Here is a 16,155-nt window from a genome sequence, read left to right as displayed (position 1 = left end):
TTTATTCGTACTTTCCTGCTCGATAAGCTCGCCAATTTTATACCTCACTTTCAATATTTACACAAACATCTTACAGCTGCCGAGTTTAAAGAATGTGTAAGATCTTGCAAAGTTTGTTGCTATTGTTGAAAGAAATCTTTTATTTATTTCTTTTTTTCAAATACATTGCAGTTATTTGTTCTCGAAAATCGTTCATGTGCAAGCCAAGCACTGGGTTGCATGTCGTTGTGTTTAAAGAACTAAGTAAATTACACGTACATTCACTGGAGATAAAAATAATAACTAATTTTAATTATATTTTTGAAAGAAAACATTTTATGACCTTCATTTGTGCCATCTCTAATTTCTTTTCAATTTGTCCCAGGTACTGAACAGTGAATGCTGGGTTTTTCACTTCATTTTCAGAGGAAAAACTGAGCTTTACTTAACCTCGGCTGTCAAATATTTCAGTGCTGCTGTCATGGCTCAGTGCCCACATCACGTTTTTGGTGGCAATTACGGAGCTTACAGAAAACTCTGAACAAGAAGCTTAATATAAAGGAGAAATATAAATTCAATTTATATTACAATACCAGTACATTAAATATGCAAAATTTGTGGTCCCATTTGCTCGCGCAAAGCTGCACAAGCGCAAATTTTGTGAACAACTCTTTTGCAGTAAATTTATTTATTTACGCTTTATTCTTAATGGTAATTTTGCAGACATCACATTATTCATATAGCTCAAAGTTGTCACTTAATGGCTCTTATTATCGGAAGATTTCAGTGATTGTACTTGGATGGTTGTTTAATTATAGATACATGACGATCCTTCTTCTCCTTCATTTTGATTGTTCTCTATGTTTTTTTCATCAAAAATTGTTAAGGGTAAACTTATATCTTTAAATACGAGAGGCATCAGCAACTTTCGAAAAAGACGGATGATATTTACTTGGCTTAGAAAACAAAACCGCATATTGTTTTCCTGCAGGAAACACATTCCACTCAAGGGAATGAAGTTACGTGGAAAAGAGAATGGGGTGCTACATTGTTTTGCTCTCGTGGGGCTAAACATGCGAGAGGGGTGGCAATTCTAATCAGGAATAATTTTGATTGTACAGTTGAAAATCCATTGTTGACTCTAATGGTAGATTTATTATGCTTAAAGTTCTTCTAAGTGGAGAACCTGCTTGTCTAGTTAATGTTTACGCTCCAAATCGGGATAATGAATTGGTTACCTTTTATTGGTCACTTTTGCAAACCATTGTGAAAAACAATTTGGACGAAATTGAAAATATCATTGTTGGAGGAGACTTCAACTGTCCTTTAAAACCAGTCATTGACAAAAGAGGTGGCAGGAAATGACGGTCTACCTATAGATTTCTATAAGACTTTCTGGAATTTCTTGGGGGATCCTTTAGTTGAATGCTTCAATGCATCTTCTGTACAAGGAGAAATGAGCCCTTCACAAAGACAGGCTGTAATCACATTAATTAAGAAAAAGGACCAAGATTGTTGTGATCTTCGAAACTGGAGGCCAATTTCCCTTTTGAATGTCGATACAAAGATAACCTCAAAAGTTATTGCAGAAAGAATGAAAAGTCTATTACCTAAATTAATACATTATAATCAGTCAGGATATATCCCAGGCAGAAACATCAGTGAGAATATACGCTTAATTCTCGGTATAATGGACTATACAAGCGCTAAGAAATTACCTGGAATTTTACTTTTTATTGACTTTGAGAAAGCATTCGACAGTTTGGAATGGACTTTTCTAGAAAAATGTTTGAATGAATTCGGTTTTGGGCCAGATTTTATAAGATGGATAAATATTTTCTATAAAGATATTCAAAGTTGTATTATAAACAATGGCCTTTGCTCTCACTACCTTAGGATAGAGCGTGGAGTTAGGCAGGGGGAATCTTTTCTACCTACCTTTTTGTCTCTGCTGTTGAAATCCTAATGATTGCTATATGAAACCAAGACGATATTAAAGGAATAAAAATAAACAATTTAGAAACTAAACTGCTGCAGTTCGCTGGTGACACAACCGTTGTTTTATCAGATTTAGATTCCACACAAGCTTAGTTTGTATTGCCTGATTGTTTTGAGCAAGTTTCTGGACTAAAACTTAATGTTGTGCAAAGTGTTGAATTCTGTTCTGTTTACCTATGACCGCCTGTGTAAAATAGGATACGTTTCTGATCCCAACTGCACATTCTGTCATCAGCTAACAGAAACCATATCCCATATTTTGTTTGGTTGTTCTTTTTCAAATTCTTTTTGGCATGAGGTTAATGAAAAACTTTTGAGTAAAATCAAGAGTTGCAGAAGCCTCTTGCTTACATATTGTGATGTTATTGTTGGGTCTTTTGAGGAGGAGATGGATCTATTTAATTACATAGTAATTTTAGGAAAATCTTTCTTGTGGACTTGTCGATGTAAAGAAACATTACCTTTCTTGAATCACTTTTGAAGAATCTTGGTAATTAAATATGAAACTAAAAAACATATATATTTCAAATTGAATAAAACGAATTTGTTTAAAGAAAAGTGGAAGATTTTTGAGGAAACAATTTTATCTAATAATTAAAGTCAGAAAACGCTACTATTAAGGAAAATCGTTAAGTTAAATAAGTATGTAGAAAAGAATTGACATCTATTTTCATAATTAATTCAATATGGTGTCATAGTTAACTTTTGTAACCAAACTTTATTCATTCTTCTGTACATTAATTGTTGAAAAAAGAATTGTACTTGTTGTAATTGTGGAAATAAATAAATTAAAAACAAAGCCAAAAAAAACTTGTGCAAAATTTCATATTCCATTAGTTTTTAATGACACAATGCACAATAGTACAATTTATTTATTTAGCCTGTTGTATATACACGTAGGCCCTTGCGACACTCCAACTTTGTTATTATAGGTCTTAGCTAAAGTTTAGTCTTAAGGATGTTTACGCTAATTATTGTTTCTGTGCATCCTTACGGTGCACACAAATTCACTCACCTCGTCGTGCATGAGAGCACGCGCTAAGTAATAAAACGAACAATGATAGTGCAAATGGCCATTGCTACAGCTTTGCCCGGCTTTTACGATCTTGGACCTTCAGTGACCCCTACTTTTCTTTCCAGAAACAGATTTTATTTACAATTATCTCCATTTTGTCCAAAAATGAACAAACAATCAATGTGGGAAGGTAAAAAAAAAAATCAAGATTTCTGTCCACGAGACATTGATTCCTACCATCTTGAGGCTGCAAGACGCGTGAAACTATGGTCGCTAAATGTGAACTTGCTCTTTAAGGAACCTCACCAATTGATTAAATTCACTTAATAGGTCTACTTAAATAATATTTGGCAGAGAACATTTCACTTCAAAGATCTAATTGCAACATTTTGGGGCTTATAAACACTGTGGCCTTATTCGCTAACGAAGCCCGATTTTTTCAGATTTAGGGTGTTCCTCCAGGCATGTTCCCTCCAAAATGAAGTCGGTGACCCCCACTTTTTTTAAATTTCTGACATAACTAACTCATAATCTTACAGTGGTAAAAGTCTCAGTTTTACTTACTTTATATTGTGAAGCACATTTGAACATTTTATGGAATTTACCCCATATATAATATTTTGTATTACTATTATTATTATTATTATTATTATTATTATTATTATGTTGGAAAATGTTTGCGCGAACGTCCTTAAGCTGAAAAGACATACAACAGTTACTTAAAAACCTGATTAATCATAGCTGCATTAATTCAATTGTTATGAACAGAGGGCAAGATGAATGTGCAGCTGAGCAAAGAGTACAAATACATGTATACTTGTGTACAACTGAAATCATCAAAACACAGCATTTACCTTCTTAAATTCTCTATAATATGCCTTGAGGGATCCCTCTGTAATGAACAAGAAAAGACGTTAGTACAAGGACAACAATTTGATGTACACATGGCTTAATGTATAGGTGACTTAATGTACTAGGCAGGATTCCACTCACCTAATCTTCCCCCAGAATAATCATCTGACAGAGAATTTTCTTTGATAGCTTCCTAAGAAATTAATTGAAAGGTTCTTATCACAAAGTGAAATCAAAATCAAACATTCCTGCAATGTCAATCAAGAAAAAATACAGCGATGAAAATAATTTTCGTGAAATGCATGTAACTGTCTTACTGTAGGAGCGACTGAATTTCAAGTTAAGGTTACAACATTATAAAGTTTATATTTTGTGCAATATGCAAAACTGTTCCTAACAATGACCGTAGACCTTTCAAATCATACAATTACAATACAAACTACTGAACTTAAGTCATTTTGAAGTCAAAACTATTTCCCTTGGATCATGTGCATGTATACATTGTAGGTTAACTGAATCATTTACGTGTGCTATCAGGTATTTCAAGTTTCTCAGTTATTTCAAATTCCTAGATGTGCAGATACATACTCCGTAGACTGTTTTTTGTAACTGTAGTGTAATTTTAATTGTTGTAATTGTTTGAGCAAATTAAAAAAAAAAGAAACACTCCTACAATCCCAGACAAAAAAGTTGGGACACGAGGTAAGTTCTCCTCTCCCCCCACTTACAATGTTGATAACGAAGTGATTTTTTTTCCCTTTTTATTAGTTCAAATTCCATTGATAACGTAACAGGATTAAAAACATAACATATTAAGAAAATGTCAGCGAAAACACAGGTATGGTCGTTTCATCACACTTATATCTTGTCTAGCAACCAATAAAATTAATCTTGTGTTGTAACCGAGTTTTTATAGTAGCTACATGTATATTATTATTTATTGCCATGTGTTTTCATGTTAAATGCTGACTTATTTTGAGCTCCTGCCACTCATCTTTTCAAACATTTTTCTTTTCCCCAGAGAGTTCGAAAGAGTGGGATTCAGCTGTACAATTACCTTTCGCTCAAATTCCTTTCCTCTCTTTAGTGCATCCTTTTGCAGACTCTCCAAGTTCCTTTTTTTATTTACTTCTTTTAATCTGCTCTGCTTTCTTCTTTCATTTGCCTCTTCTTGCTAAGATGGATCATGATATAAAATTGTAATTAAAAATACTGTGACATTTTTTTTACTATAAAAGCTTTAGAGCAGTACCATACTTCAAAAGGTAACTGTCAATCCACATAGAGCATACAATCCTGTTGGAAACATTTTGAATGCAATCTGAGAACTTGCTTGAATCTCTAAATGTCTTTGCTTCCTCAAATCTAAGACAAACACAGAACAAAGTCGAAAGGGTTTTTTTTCAAAACTTCGAGGAAGTCAGAGAATTTTATACCCTTTTAAAAATCACTTGTCGTTATATGAATGTACCATTACCCTTAACTGGTATGCACCATCCAGCACCCGCTCATGCTCCCCTCGCTGTCTTCAGATGTGCAAATCTTTACAAAACCCTCCCACAGCTCCCAAATGTCATCGCAGAATCTCGCTAAAATGCTTACGACCTTAGCTTGCAACATTTTGTTTTCGTTTGGAGATCAGACAATTTCAAACATGCAAGAAAAAAACTGTTTGTCCTGTTTTGTGGAAGCAAAGAAAATTAGAAACTCAAGTGAATTTTCAAATAATGCATTCAAAATGATTGCACTAAGAGCTTCCTCCCTTGTCACATTATATAAACCAGAAACAATTTTGCACAGCATGAAAAGACAGAGGCACGAGTTTAATGCTATATAGTGTTTTGCAGAACATGTAAATTGATTGTAGGTAACAGTTTTCCCTGTAAGTTCTCCATTTTCCCTTTAATAAGTTTTCCTTTTTAACTTCAAGAAAAGTTTCTGTTAGGACATTCCTATTAGTTGATGAAAATTCTACATGTTTTCTTTGTACATGGTGCAAAATGACCTGATTAAGCATGAATTGAGATTTAATTCATGTTTTGTGGCACAAGCAATAACTTCCCTGGTTGTAGAGTGTCTTTAATAATGTTAAAAATTATCATGATCAATTGACCAAACATAACTTTGAATTGACTATTGATTAGAAAAAATTAATAGCTATATAGATGTACTGGTAATAAATATATCTCTACTTTTGGGGAGGGGGGGGAGCAGGTTGGCTTGTTATTTTCAGGATTTAATGTTGGCCATAATTTTTTAACCTCATTTTCAAGCGAGGGCGAGTGCACTTGGGGGCTCAGTACTTTAGGAATGCTACAGTATTTCAGTATTATTCTATACCATCTTCAGACCATACTACATACATAGCACACGGATTTTAAATTCCTTAAAGTAGCAATTGTGAGTGCATTGTGCCGCCCACAGACACAATCCATAGATAATATAGGGAAAGGGTTAGGAAGGCCATTAAACATCAAAGAAGCAAACAAACAGGCTAAGATTTATATTGAAAGGTCCCTGACCCTGCAAATATTTTGTTTGCCCACTTTCTGGCTCCCTGTTTGTGCTCTGCGCCGAAATTCTTGCTAACGCAATAAGGTCTAATGCAGGTATCCAAGGAATCAATATTTACGGAAAAGAATTCAAAATTTCACAATACGCAGACGATACCACTGTTTTTGTTTCCGATAGTATATCTGCCCAAAATTTATTCCAACTGCTCAATGCCTTTCAAAACTGCTCAGGTCTCGAAGTAAACAAAAGTAAAACAGAGGGCATGTGGCTGGGCGCAAACAAAAACAACTTGGAGGAACCTCTAGACATAACATGGCCAAAAGATCCCATACTTGCGCTCGTTATACACTTCTCCTATGATGAAGAGGCTGCCTTTCAAAAGAACTTTGAACAGAAATTGTCTTCAATGACTTCCCTACTTAACCTGTGGTACCCTAGGAACTTAACTCTACATGGCCGTATTGTCATCCTAAAAGCACTAGCCCTTTCCAAACTTATTTATAACACCGCTGTCCTCCCTGTTACATCTAATTTCATTCAAAATGTTAATAAAGTTATATCCCAATTCGTATGGCGCAAGAAAACCCCAAAGATAAAGCAAACCACAATGATTGGACCGAGAGCAAAAGGAGGTCTTGGAATGCCTGATTTTGATGCAATAAACAACGCTCTCAAAGCGACCTGGATCCGAAGACTTGATAATGGTTACCCTTCCGCGAGCTGGACGCATATCCCTGTTACCATGTTAGAAAAATGTGGCGGCAAATTTCTCCTTAAGTGCAATTTTGATCTCAAAAATCTCAATGTAAGAATTCCTCTCAAATTTTACGAGAAAGCCTTGTTGGCTTGGCAGTCAATCAATTTGTTTACTCCGTCCTCAGAAGAGGAAATACTTGATGAAATTCTTTGGAACAATAGATTCATCAGGATTGGTAACTCCTCAGTGTACTACAAAGAATGGCATGAAGCGGGTGTAGAAAAAATTAGAGATATCTTCAACGGTGACACATTTACATCTTACCGAGATTTCTGCTCTCACTTTGCCCTTAAAACTAACTTTCTAACCTATTACGGTTTATGCCAAGCAATTCCATCTAACTGGGTTAAAACTTTGAAAGGCAAATTACAGCCGCATTCGAAGGAACCTACAAACATGGATAGAATTCCCCTTGAGAAGCTCTCTTGCAAACTTGCTACTAACTACCTTGTTGAAAAGAAGTTCGTTTCTGCCACCGCCGAAAAAAGACTGAAAAGAGCTAATTTGAACGACCAGCAAATTTATCAAACGTACATGATGCCTTTCAAGGCCACTAAAGACATTCAACTCTCGATGTTTCAGTTCAAGATTGTACACCATATTTTACCCACCAATGCTGCATTACATAAATTCGGTATTAAAGAGCACGACCGCTGTCATTTATGTGCTGAAAAGCAAACAATTACACATCTCTTCGTAACTTGCCCCAACGTCCAGCTGTTTTGGACAGAGTTTACTGATTGGTGGTACAGAAAAAACAATACTGTAATCATGCTCTCTGAAGCACAAATACTTTACGGCATCACAGACACCGTGCCTCTGTGTCTCGGTTTAAACCTCTGTACAATAATTGCAAAATATTATATTTACACCGCTTCAAAAAATGAGGAAGATTATTTCTTAGACGCTTTCTTGGCCATCCTTAAAAACAAAATAGAAATAGAAACTAGCAGAGCAAAGGTGCAAGTTAAACTGTAAATATAGCTAAATATACTGTAAATTGTCGCTTTTTTGTCTTTTTTTTTTTTTTTTTTTTTTTTTTTTTGCAGTTTTCACTAGTTCTAGTAACCGTAGTAAAAGTTTGTAGTAATTGTCCGCGATTAAAAAGTAGTGTAACGTAAGCGGTTTAAATAATACTGTTGTTTTCGTCAAGCATTGTAATTAGAGCAAGTTGTAATTAGCGTAAGTAGCTGTATTGTTGTAGTTTTATACGTAGTTTTTTGTAATTAATAATGTAAGTATGCGTGCTGTAAAAAATAGATAATTAATAATAATAAAAAATATATATATATATATATATATATATTTTGTTTACGTTCATTGACTTTACGCATGAATAACATTATTGCAATGCTTCTATTGGTTAGTTGTATGAGCACACATAACCACCTTTTGCATTTTGCCAGGTTTTTAGCAGGTAAAGGTAAAGTCTGCATATGAGCCAAGTGGCCCACCAGGCTGGAGCTTATCATGGTTTCCATAGCATGAAGTGACTAGGACTATTTCTAATCCCCCCTGGACGGGATGCTAGTCCACTGCAGGGTTACCCCCAGCATTAAGTTCGCCGGTACCCATTTATGCACCTGGGTGGAGAGAGGCACTGTGAGAGTAAAGTGTCTTACCCAACAACACAACACAATGTCCCTGGCCAGGGCTCGAACCCAGACCGCTCAATCCGGAGACAAGCGCACTAACCATGAGGCCATCACGTAGGGTCAACCCCCATAACACGCAACAAAAACAGACAACAAAGAACTTTGCCAGGTTTCATAACCATTCCCTCAATTAACTATGCACAATCCAATTATTCAGATTAACCTTTATCCTTCATGTACTGACATTATCAACAGGTACACAATGTATAATGGGTTTAGTACAATTATACTTTCATGTCATGATCAATGTTGTAAATTATCTTTTTTAACTTCATATTTTTGACACAACAAAAACAAGCTTTTAACAAAACTAGTAAGATTTTCTAAGCAGTTTTGAACTTGTGCACTTTTAAGAGTGAAAAAATTTGAAACGGTAAAATTGCTGACTTTGATTTAATCAATGCAACCAAATTTAATTTTCGCCCAGACAAATTTCTTTATGGATTTTTGTCTGATAGAATTCTTATTCCCATAATGATGATGTAATCTGAGTACAGTGGAACCTCTACTAGGGGACACCTCCCACAGGTGGACAACTCCCAATAGCAGACACTTAAGTAATGGTCCGAGCCACATTTGCACACTCCATTTTTGACCTCCTTAAAGCAGACAGCTCTCTTAAATGGACACTTTTTCTGGCCCCCAGGGTGTCTGCTTATGGGAGGTTGGACTGTAGATTACAATTTCCTGCATTACCAGATGGGTGCTCAAGTTTGTCTAGGAAAGCCATCTTACTGAGCATAACTAACTGAATACAAAGAATTACTTTTTGATGCAATTATTTTATGCTATAAAGCATAACTGTTAGTAACAAAGGTGAAATGATGAAAATGAAAAAAAATTCTCTTTGTTATGTTAGTGGACAGTGGCTGTCAGCATGTGCATATCAACTTTGTTCCCAGCTTTGATTATTGTTAAATAAATCTTCATGAACTTATATGAACATGTAAGCCAAACTATTATTATATTAATATGTATTTGCTAATAGTTTCCTCATTTAAAACTCTGAAATGTCCACAGCCTTGTGAAATGAGCATACATGTGCATAAGTATACATACCCTTCTTTTCTTTTCCTCTGCCTGTTTAAGTATGTCCTCTTTGAAAGGGAAAAGATTAGGAATCCCTGGATCTTTCTTCTGTTCTGAAATAATATCATCAAGATGCAGTTTGTGTCACAGTCAAACCTCAATTATCCGGACTCGTTGGGACTAGACGAAACAGTCCGGATAATCGAGGGTCCGGATAATCGAAAATATGAATATTAATGAAGAACAAAACTGTTTAAATAAAGCAACATTTAATCGTGAAACAACACTTTTACAAATCGTTTGGAAAACAAAATGGTCTACTGTATAACTTGAACCACTCAACTCTGAGCTAATCAGAACTCATTTGAGAGTTCTTCATTAGTTACAACGCGTGTGAGCGCTGCTTTTGCTCTTCAAAAGCAAAACAACTTGCTTTTGACTGCACTTTTCAATGCTATAGTTTTAAAAACAATATTGCAACGGATCTTGATCATGACTAATAAATATTCATGACAAAATTGGGACTAGAGAAAAAGTGCGGATAATTGAGAAATCCAGATAATCAAGGTACGGACAATCGAGGTTCGACTGTAAAAGATTATCGTAAGTGAAAAACTTTTTTAAGGTTAAACTAACTATGGCTTCTTATATATTTAAAAATGTTCAAGAAAGAATTCTTCCTAAAGGAGCATAAACTACATGTATAGGCTTGCTTTGTTTTAGGTGACAAACCATTCAACAAGGTAGCTCCTCAGTAAGCAAAGTTCTTTTCTGAGTGCTTCTCATTTGGTCTTGGAATAAAAAGGTTATTATGTCTAGATTCCCAGAGATTATATATGTAGCTGGCGTTTGGAAAGATGAATTTTTCTGAAACGTGTTTGGGGACCTGTTTAATCATAGTCTTGTACATAACTTATCTCGCACATCACTTAAGCTTGGTCAGTTAAGATCACAAAGAATCTGAGAAAATCTAACATCCCAGTCAGATCACGCAAGAGGCCCTATTTTGGAACCTTTCTAGCTTGAGACTGAGAAATTAACCAATAAATTTACCAATACATCCCCATGCAGCACTACAATAATCAAAGAGTGGTAGACTGAGAGATATATAAATTGCTGTCAAGATATTTTAGGGAAGTATTGGTTTCAGTCTTCTAAAGGCAACAAAAAATTTTTCCACCTTAATTAAATGGCTTTCGAGATAAGGGAGTCCCAGGGGAGGGGTTCATCTAGATGGCCTCTGAGGCATTTATAATATTCACGACCAGGTTCTGCTTTGATGTCAATCAAGACTAATGACAAGTTGATTGAGAAGCAGTGATATTTTAAGTCAGGTCCAGATGAACATACATTTTGTCTTGACAACGTTAAAGTGAAGACAATTAGCATGTAGCCATTGTTTGAAAGCAATTAAGTCATGACTTAATGCTGAAGAGAGCACTTCATGATTTGTTACATGAAGCAGAAAAGTGAGATCTGCATCATCAGTATACATTCAAGCAATTGAGAGAAGATTGGAGTTAAGTTAGTCATTAATAGCTAATAGAAAAACAGGGAACCAAGTACCTTGGGGTGCTCGACAGTGTAAAGCACAGGATTCTGACTTAAAGTGCACCTAACCCCCAAATTTTTTTTTCGCTAAAACAAATCTAGACTTTATTTGAAGCATTTGGGCGAAGAAATTTTTGAATTTGGTTGAATCCTCGATTTTCTATGCCCTTTCAAAGTCGCGATTAAGTGTTTCACGACCGCGTTTTAGGGAGTCTGGGGCGGCGGTACCTGATGACGTCTACCCAGGAACCAAACACAATGGCGCCTCAGTCAACTCACTGTATTTGCTCGAGAAAATAGAATGCAAAACTAATCGTTCCGATGTATTTTGGGACTAAAACGTCCAAGTTTTGTCTCAGAATCATTTCTTTTTCGTCACTGGAGTCAGAGTTAAGTTTCGATTCGGAAGGCTCCGAAATAAACTTCGATTGAGCACGTTCGACAACTGTGAACTCACTGCTTAGAGCTTTGAGAGCAATTTGCAATATTTCAAGCGACGATGGGGAAGACGTCTTTGCGGACGAGCTGCTCGTATATTAGGAATGGAAAGCTAGATACGAAGTGGAGGAGCAGGCAAACGAACAGCAGGAAAGAAAACTCGAGGACTGCTTTGGATGGTAATTTCGTCAACTAAACATAAGATTCCCACACGTGTTTATAGCCCGTTTACATTTGTCCTTACCGAGAATGTATTTTGTCAAGGTTCTGTTAAATCCAGTTTGTGTTTTACTTTCAGTTGAATACTTCATGTTTATAAGAGCGACGTACGTGTTGCAGTTTTCGAGACTTGATGACCTCCAAAACATTGGCTTGGTTCGATTGAAAATCGTATTGTTTGGACCTGTATTTTTGAAGCTGCGGGAAGCAAGGTGGAAGGAAACATTTCATACAATTACCGATTTCACATTGTCACACGTTTTAAGTCGTAACTCCAAATAACCAATGTAAATTGTTCTCAAAGTTTGCAGTGAAATTCGTCGGATAAGCGAAAAGGATGTGTTCCCTAAGCGGTCCGCAGATAATGTTACGCGGTCATATTTTCGACGCTATTGCACAGAATCTTTGTCACACTGCTGATTTCCAAACCTTCGAAAAACTCTGTGAGTCTAACAATTTTGTTATCATGTAATTCTAGAGGATTAATCTTCGACTTTCATCTAAATCGAAAGAGAAATAAGTGTTGGTTAGCGGCGTACAGTTGCGATCTATTTACGTATCATTATAACGCTTCTTGATCATGACCGGATCACACAACTTTGCCGGTTATGTTATAAATACTGCGGGATTGGAAGATATAGGTTGTCGGTGGTATTTCTACAAATTGCTGGTTAGCTTTAAGCAGAAAATTTATGAAAACAGCGTTCGAAAGTCTGCGGAACAAATTCCAGTGAGAGTTCTTCAATGGTTCTCACAGATTCAGTTCGCTTGTTTCGGTTCGACAAAATCAACCATCGTTTACGTCTTTATTGCACCATTAGCTGATCATCGCCAGTAAATTGTACAGTATACCTTTCTTTAAATCTGGAATATTGCTGCAACAGCCGATAGCACCTCTGGAAGGCGTTTCTGCGCACTTTTCGAATGTGTATTGCACCATCCTGAAGGAGATGAGAGGAAATGAGATATCCAACCTTCCTGGGTAGACGTCACAAGAGCCGCTGGACCCATTCTCCTCAAACTCGGTCGTGAAACAAAATGGCGGTGTTTTGGAGCTATTTTCAAGATTTCGTCGTGGCACAGAAAATCGAGGATTTAACGGAATCCAAAAATTTTTTCGCAGAACTATTTCAAATAATAAGTAGATTCGTTCTAGCGAAAAAAAATTTTTGGGGTTAGGTGCACTTTAACATTGTTTAGCGACATAACCCGCATTCTCTCAGAAAGATAGTTTCTGCACAACTATAGAGCGCTATCCTTGAAACCATACAGTTCTCAGAAGGATTTCATGGTCAGTGGTATCAAATGCCTTTTTAAGATCAATAAAAAGAGTAACATTTGTTGAACCATTGTTGATGTTAAGATACCAGTTATCCATGGCATCAAGAAGAGCAGTCAGAGTAGAGTGGAGTGGTCTACAACCAGACTGGAACTTAATTGGTAAGAAGATCATAATCATTAAGGGACTATGCCATTATAATTGTCAGGATGCAGGGCTCCAAAATGAGCCTAACATAGAGAAATATTATGTTGTGCCCGATACTTGTATGCCTGGTTAAAAAAAAAGCTTTGAATTCTCAAATTATATATTTTTCAAGCAGTTGCTCTACCACCCCACCCAATCAGATACAAAGTTGGCGTAGTAGCTAACCAGCTTTACCAAGTTAATAAAGATAATGATAATGAAGTCAATACCAGACACAACTTGGTCCTACCCATTTTCCCGTGTTTGGCGCAGGTTACAAATGTTTGGTACGTGTGTTCTCATTGCTTTGGTATGGGGTTCATGACACTCAACCAAAACCAACAACTATTACCTATCTGCAAAATTTTAAATTTCCATATGATTAAAATCATACTTTTTGATTTTCCATTAAGTTTGGCCTCCTTCCTTTGTTTTCGAAGATGTTCCCTAACCTGCAAGGAGAAAAGTGGAAATGTTAACCTGAGGCTTTCAGTGGCCTTCCCGGAGTCAGTCGATGCAAGATCCTTGACCATACGTTCTACTGTGATGTCTATCGAACCATGCTTTCGACCAAAAGACAAGCGAATTTCGAGCAGTAACAGATATCGAGTAGCAGTATCTCTAAACAATCCAGACTATCGTTACTCGTGTACAATCAAGCTTAAGCTTAACTTTCCAAATAACTATACCAGGACACTTATTCTACGCTTTTAGGGGATCTTTAATATTCCAACAATGCAGAAACCTTTCGCTGTATTTTGTATCGCTTGTGAGCTGTCATCCTCTTGCTCTGTTTTTCTGTAAGAAAGACTTTACATTAGCACTATAAAAATACACTGAGCGGAAGTGAGAAAACCAGAACTTACTTGGTCGAACCATGCTAAATGTTCTGCTCCCTTACCACGTGAAGGTGTTTCGACAATATGGCGGACTAGTTTCCAGTCTTCCAGCGATAACAAGCCCGTGACGTAATGTTAGGGACTGAAATTTCTCTCCTCCGGCCGGGATTTAGGTAGCCTGCGTCGCAGACAGTCTAAACCGTCGGTATAGTCCGGAGATTTTATGACACGTCCGGCTGCAACGCAGGCTAGGATTTAGGGAGTTTGAGAAAACGACGGCGACGTCGTCACGTCGAGGATAACGTCGATTTAAAAACTGAGTTTATATTTTACCTACGAATCTCGTGGTACTCTAGAGTCATTTAATTTGTTTATCACTGTCAAAGCTATCACGAAACTGAATCTAGGACACATCGATTAATTCGAAATAAAAATAATTTAAAAAATTAGCCGTCGTGGTTCACGTTCTCCAGACAACGCAGAATTTGGTCATTTCACGTTGTTGAAATGTACCAAGAATTACAACGCACGTGCACAGCCATTGTTCTGCTTATTAAACCTTTTGTTTAGTGACGTTGCCAGTGGCGGATCCAGACCTTGAGTTAAGGGGGAGAAGGGGGGGGGCGGTTTTGTTTTGCTTGCCCTGCCGACTTTTCTTCCTTCTGTGGTTTCTTCTTTTCTTACCCAAAGTAAGGGGGGAACGGGCCCCCTAGGGCGCCTCCCCTAGATCCGCCACTGGTTGCAGTTCCCGTCGCCGTCGTGGTTTTCTTAAACTCCAATATAACTTGGCAGTAACTTTCTGCTAAATTTAATGTAAATGTTCACCCCTATCATCGGAAATCATCCGAAAGAAAATTTTATGACTACAACAAGGCTGACTGGTCATGCATAAATGAATTGTTTGAACACATTGTGCGTTTCTTTTAAATGATGCGAATGAAGTTTGGAGTGCGTGGACCGATTTATCTTTTACCGCCGTTGACGAGTGTCTTCCAAAAAAGAAAAAGAAGCGAAATCGCCGGTTCCCTTGGATTTCAGCTGAGATAATTAAACTAGTACGGAAAAAGAAGCGATTGTACAAAAAAGCTAAGATTAGTAATAATGATGAATCGTGGTCCACTTAACAAAAGGCGAGTAATTTGTTGAAGAAAGAATGCAACAAGGCCCGCTGGGAGTACTTCGATAAATTCGCAAACGATATGAACGACAATAGGCCCTTTGCAGCTGGGGTCACTTGACCAAAGTTTATTTTAATGGGCTATAACTTGAAGAATGCCAGAAATGGAAAGAACGCATCGAAAAAACCAAATGGCCAAGTTTGAGACCCCTGGCAGTAAAGAGTAAGTTTATATGACCGTTTGAATTTTCGGAAAATTTAGAGAATTTGGATGGAAAATGCTGCTGGAGAGCAAGACCTTGGTCTCCAACAACTTTTTCCATACAATTAAATATTCTTATTCTTTTAAAAATTCAGACCATCATAAAATCTCATTCTTTAATGATGGGGGCCTCAAACTTGGCCATTTTGATTATTTTCGACATGCTTTTTCCATTTCTGGCATTCGTTAAGTTACAGCCCATAATTTTATGAAAAATAAGTCACGTAATGGCGTGGCTGTAAAGGGCCTACAGCGAACACAGGCCTTTTTGGTATTACGTTCAGTCCAGGCGTAAAGGATCAAATGATCTAATTGTTATAAAGCTGGCCAATGGCAATGTGCTAACAAACGAAGGTGACATTGCTGAGTGCATGAATGAATATTCTGCTTCCGTTTTTACAGCCGAAAACTTTTATAATCTTCCATTATTTGATCAAGTTATCAAGGACAAGGATCTTAGTCTTC

At 36.7% G+C, this 16,155-nt stretch overlaps 1 protein-coding gene across 3 annotated transcripts in view; it reads right to left on the bottom strand.

Annotated features, from left to right (window-relative positions):
* LOC145503090 (guanine nucleotide-binding protein-like 3 homolog) overlaps positions 1 to 14,438 on the bottom strand; it is a 34,469-nt gene extending 20,031 nt beyond the window's left edge. For all 3 annotated transcript variants that reach the window (XM_081482530.1, XM_081482531.1, XM_081482532.1), the window contains exons 1-7: positions 14,339 to 14,438; positions 14,218 to 14,270; positions 13,867 to 13,924; positions 9,830 to 9,912; positions 4,902 to 5,018; positions 3,986 to 4,037; positions 3,847 to 3,884 (exon numbers count right to left, since the gene is read on the bottom strand). In XM_081482530.1, coding sequence (XP_081338656.1) covers positions 3,847 to 3,884; positions 3,986 to 4,037; positions 4,902 to 5,018; positions 9,830 to 9,912; positions 13,867 to 13,924; positions 14,218 to 14,270; positions 14,339 to 14,351 — 414 coding nt within the window. In that variant the 5' untranslated portion in view covers positions 14,352 to 14,438. The remainder of the gene's footprint in view (positions 1 to 3,846; positions 3,885 to 3,985; positions 4,038 to 4,901; positions 5,019 to 9,829; positions 9,913 to 13,866; positions 13,925 to 14,217; positions 14,271 to 14,338) is intronic.
* Positions 14,439 to 16,155: the final 1,717 nt, after the last annotated feature.

This window comes from Orbicella franksi, chromosome 11 (assembly GCF_964199315.1).
Source record: "Orbicella franksi chromosome 11, jaOrbFran1.1, whole genome shotgun sequence".
NCBI lineage: Eukaryota > Metazoa > Cnidaria > Anthozoa > Scleractinia > Merulinidae > Orbicella > Orbicella franksi.
The sequence above is the reverse complement of the archived record's forward strand: the minus strand, read 5'-3'. Positions and strand labels throughout refer to the sequence as shown.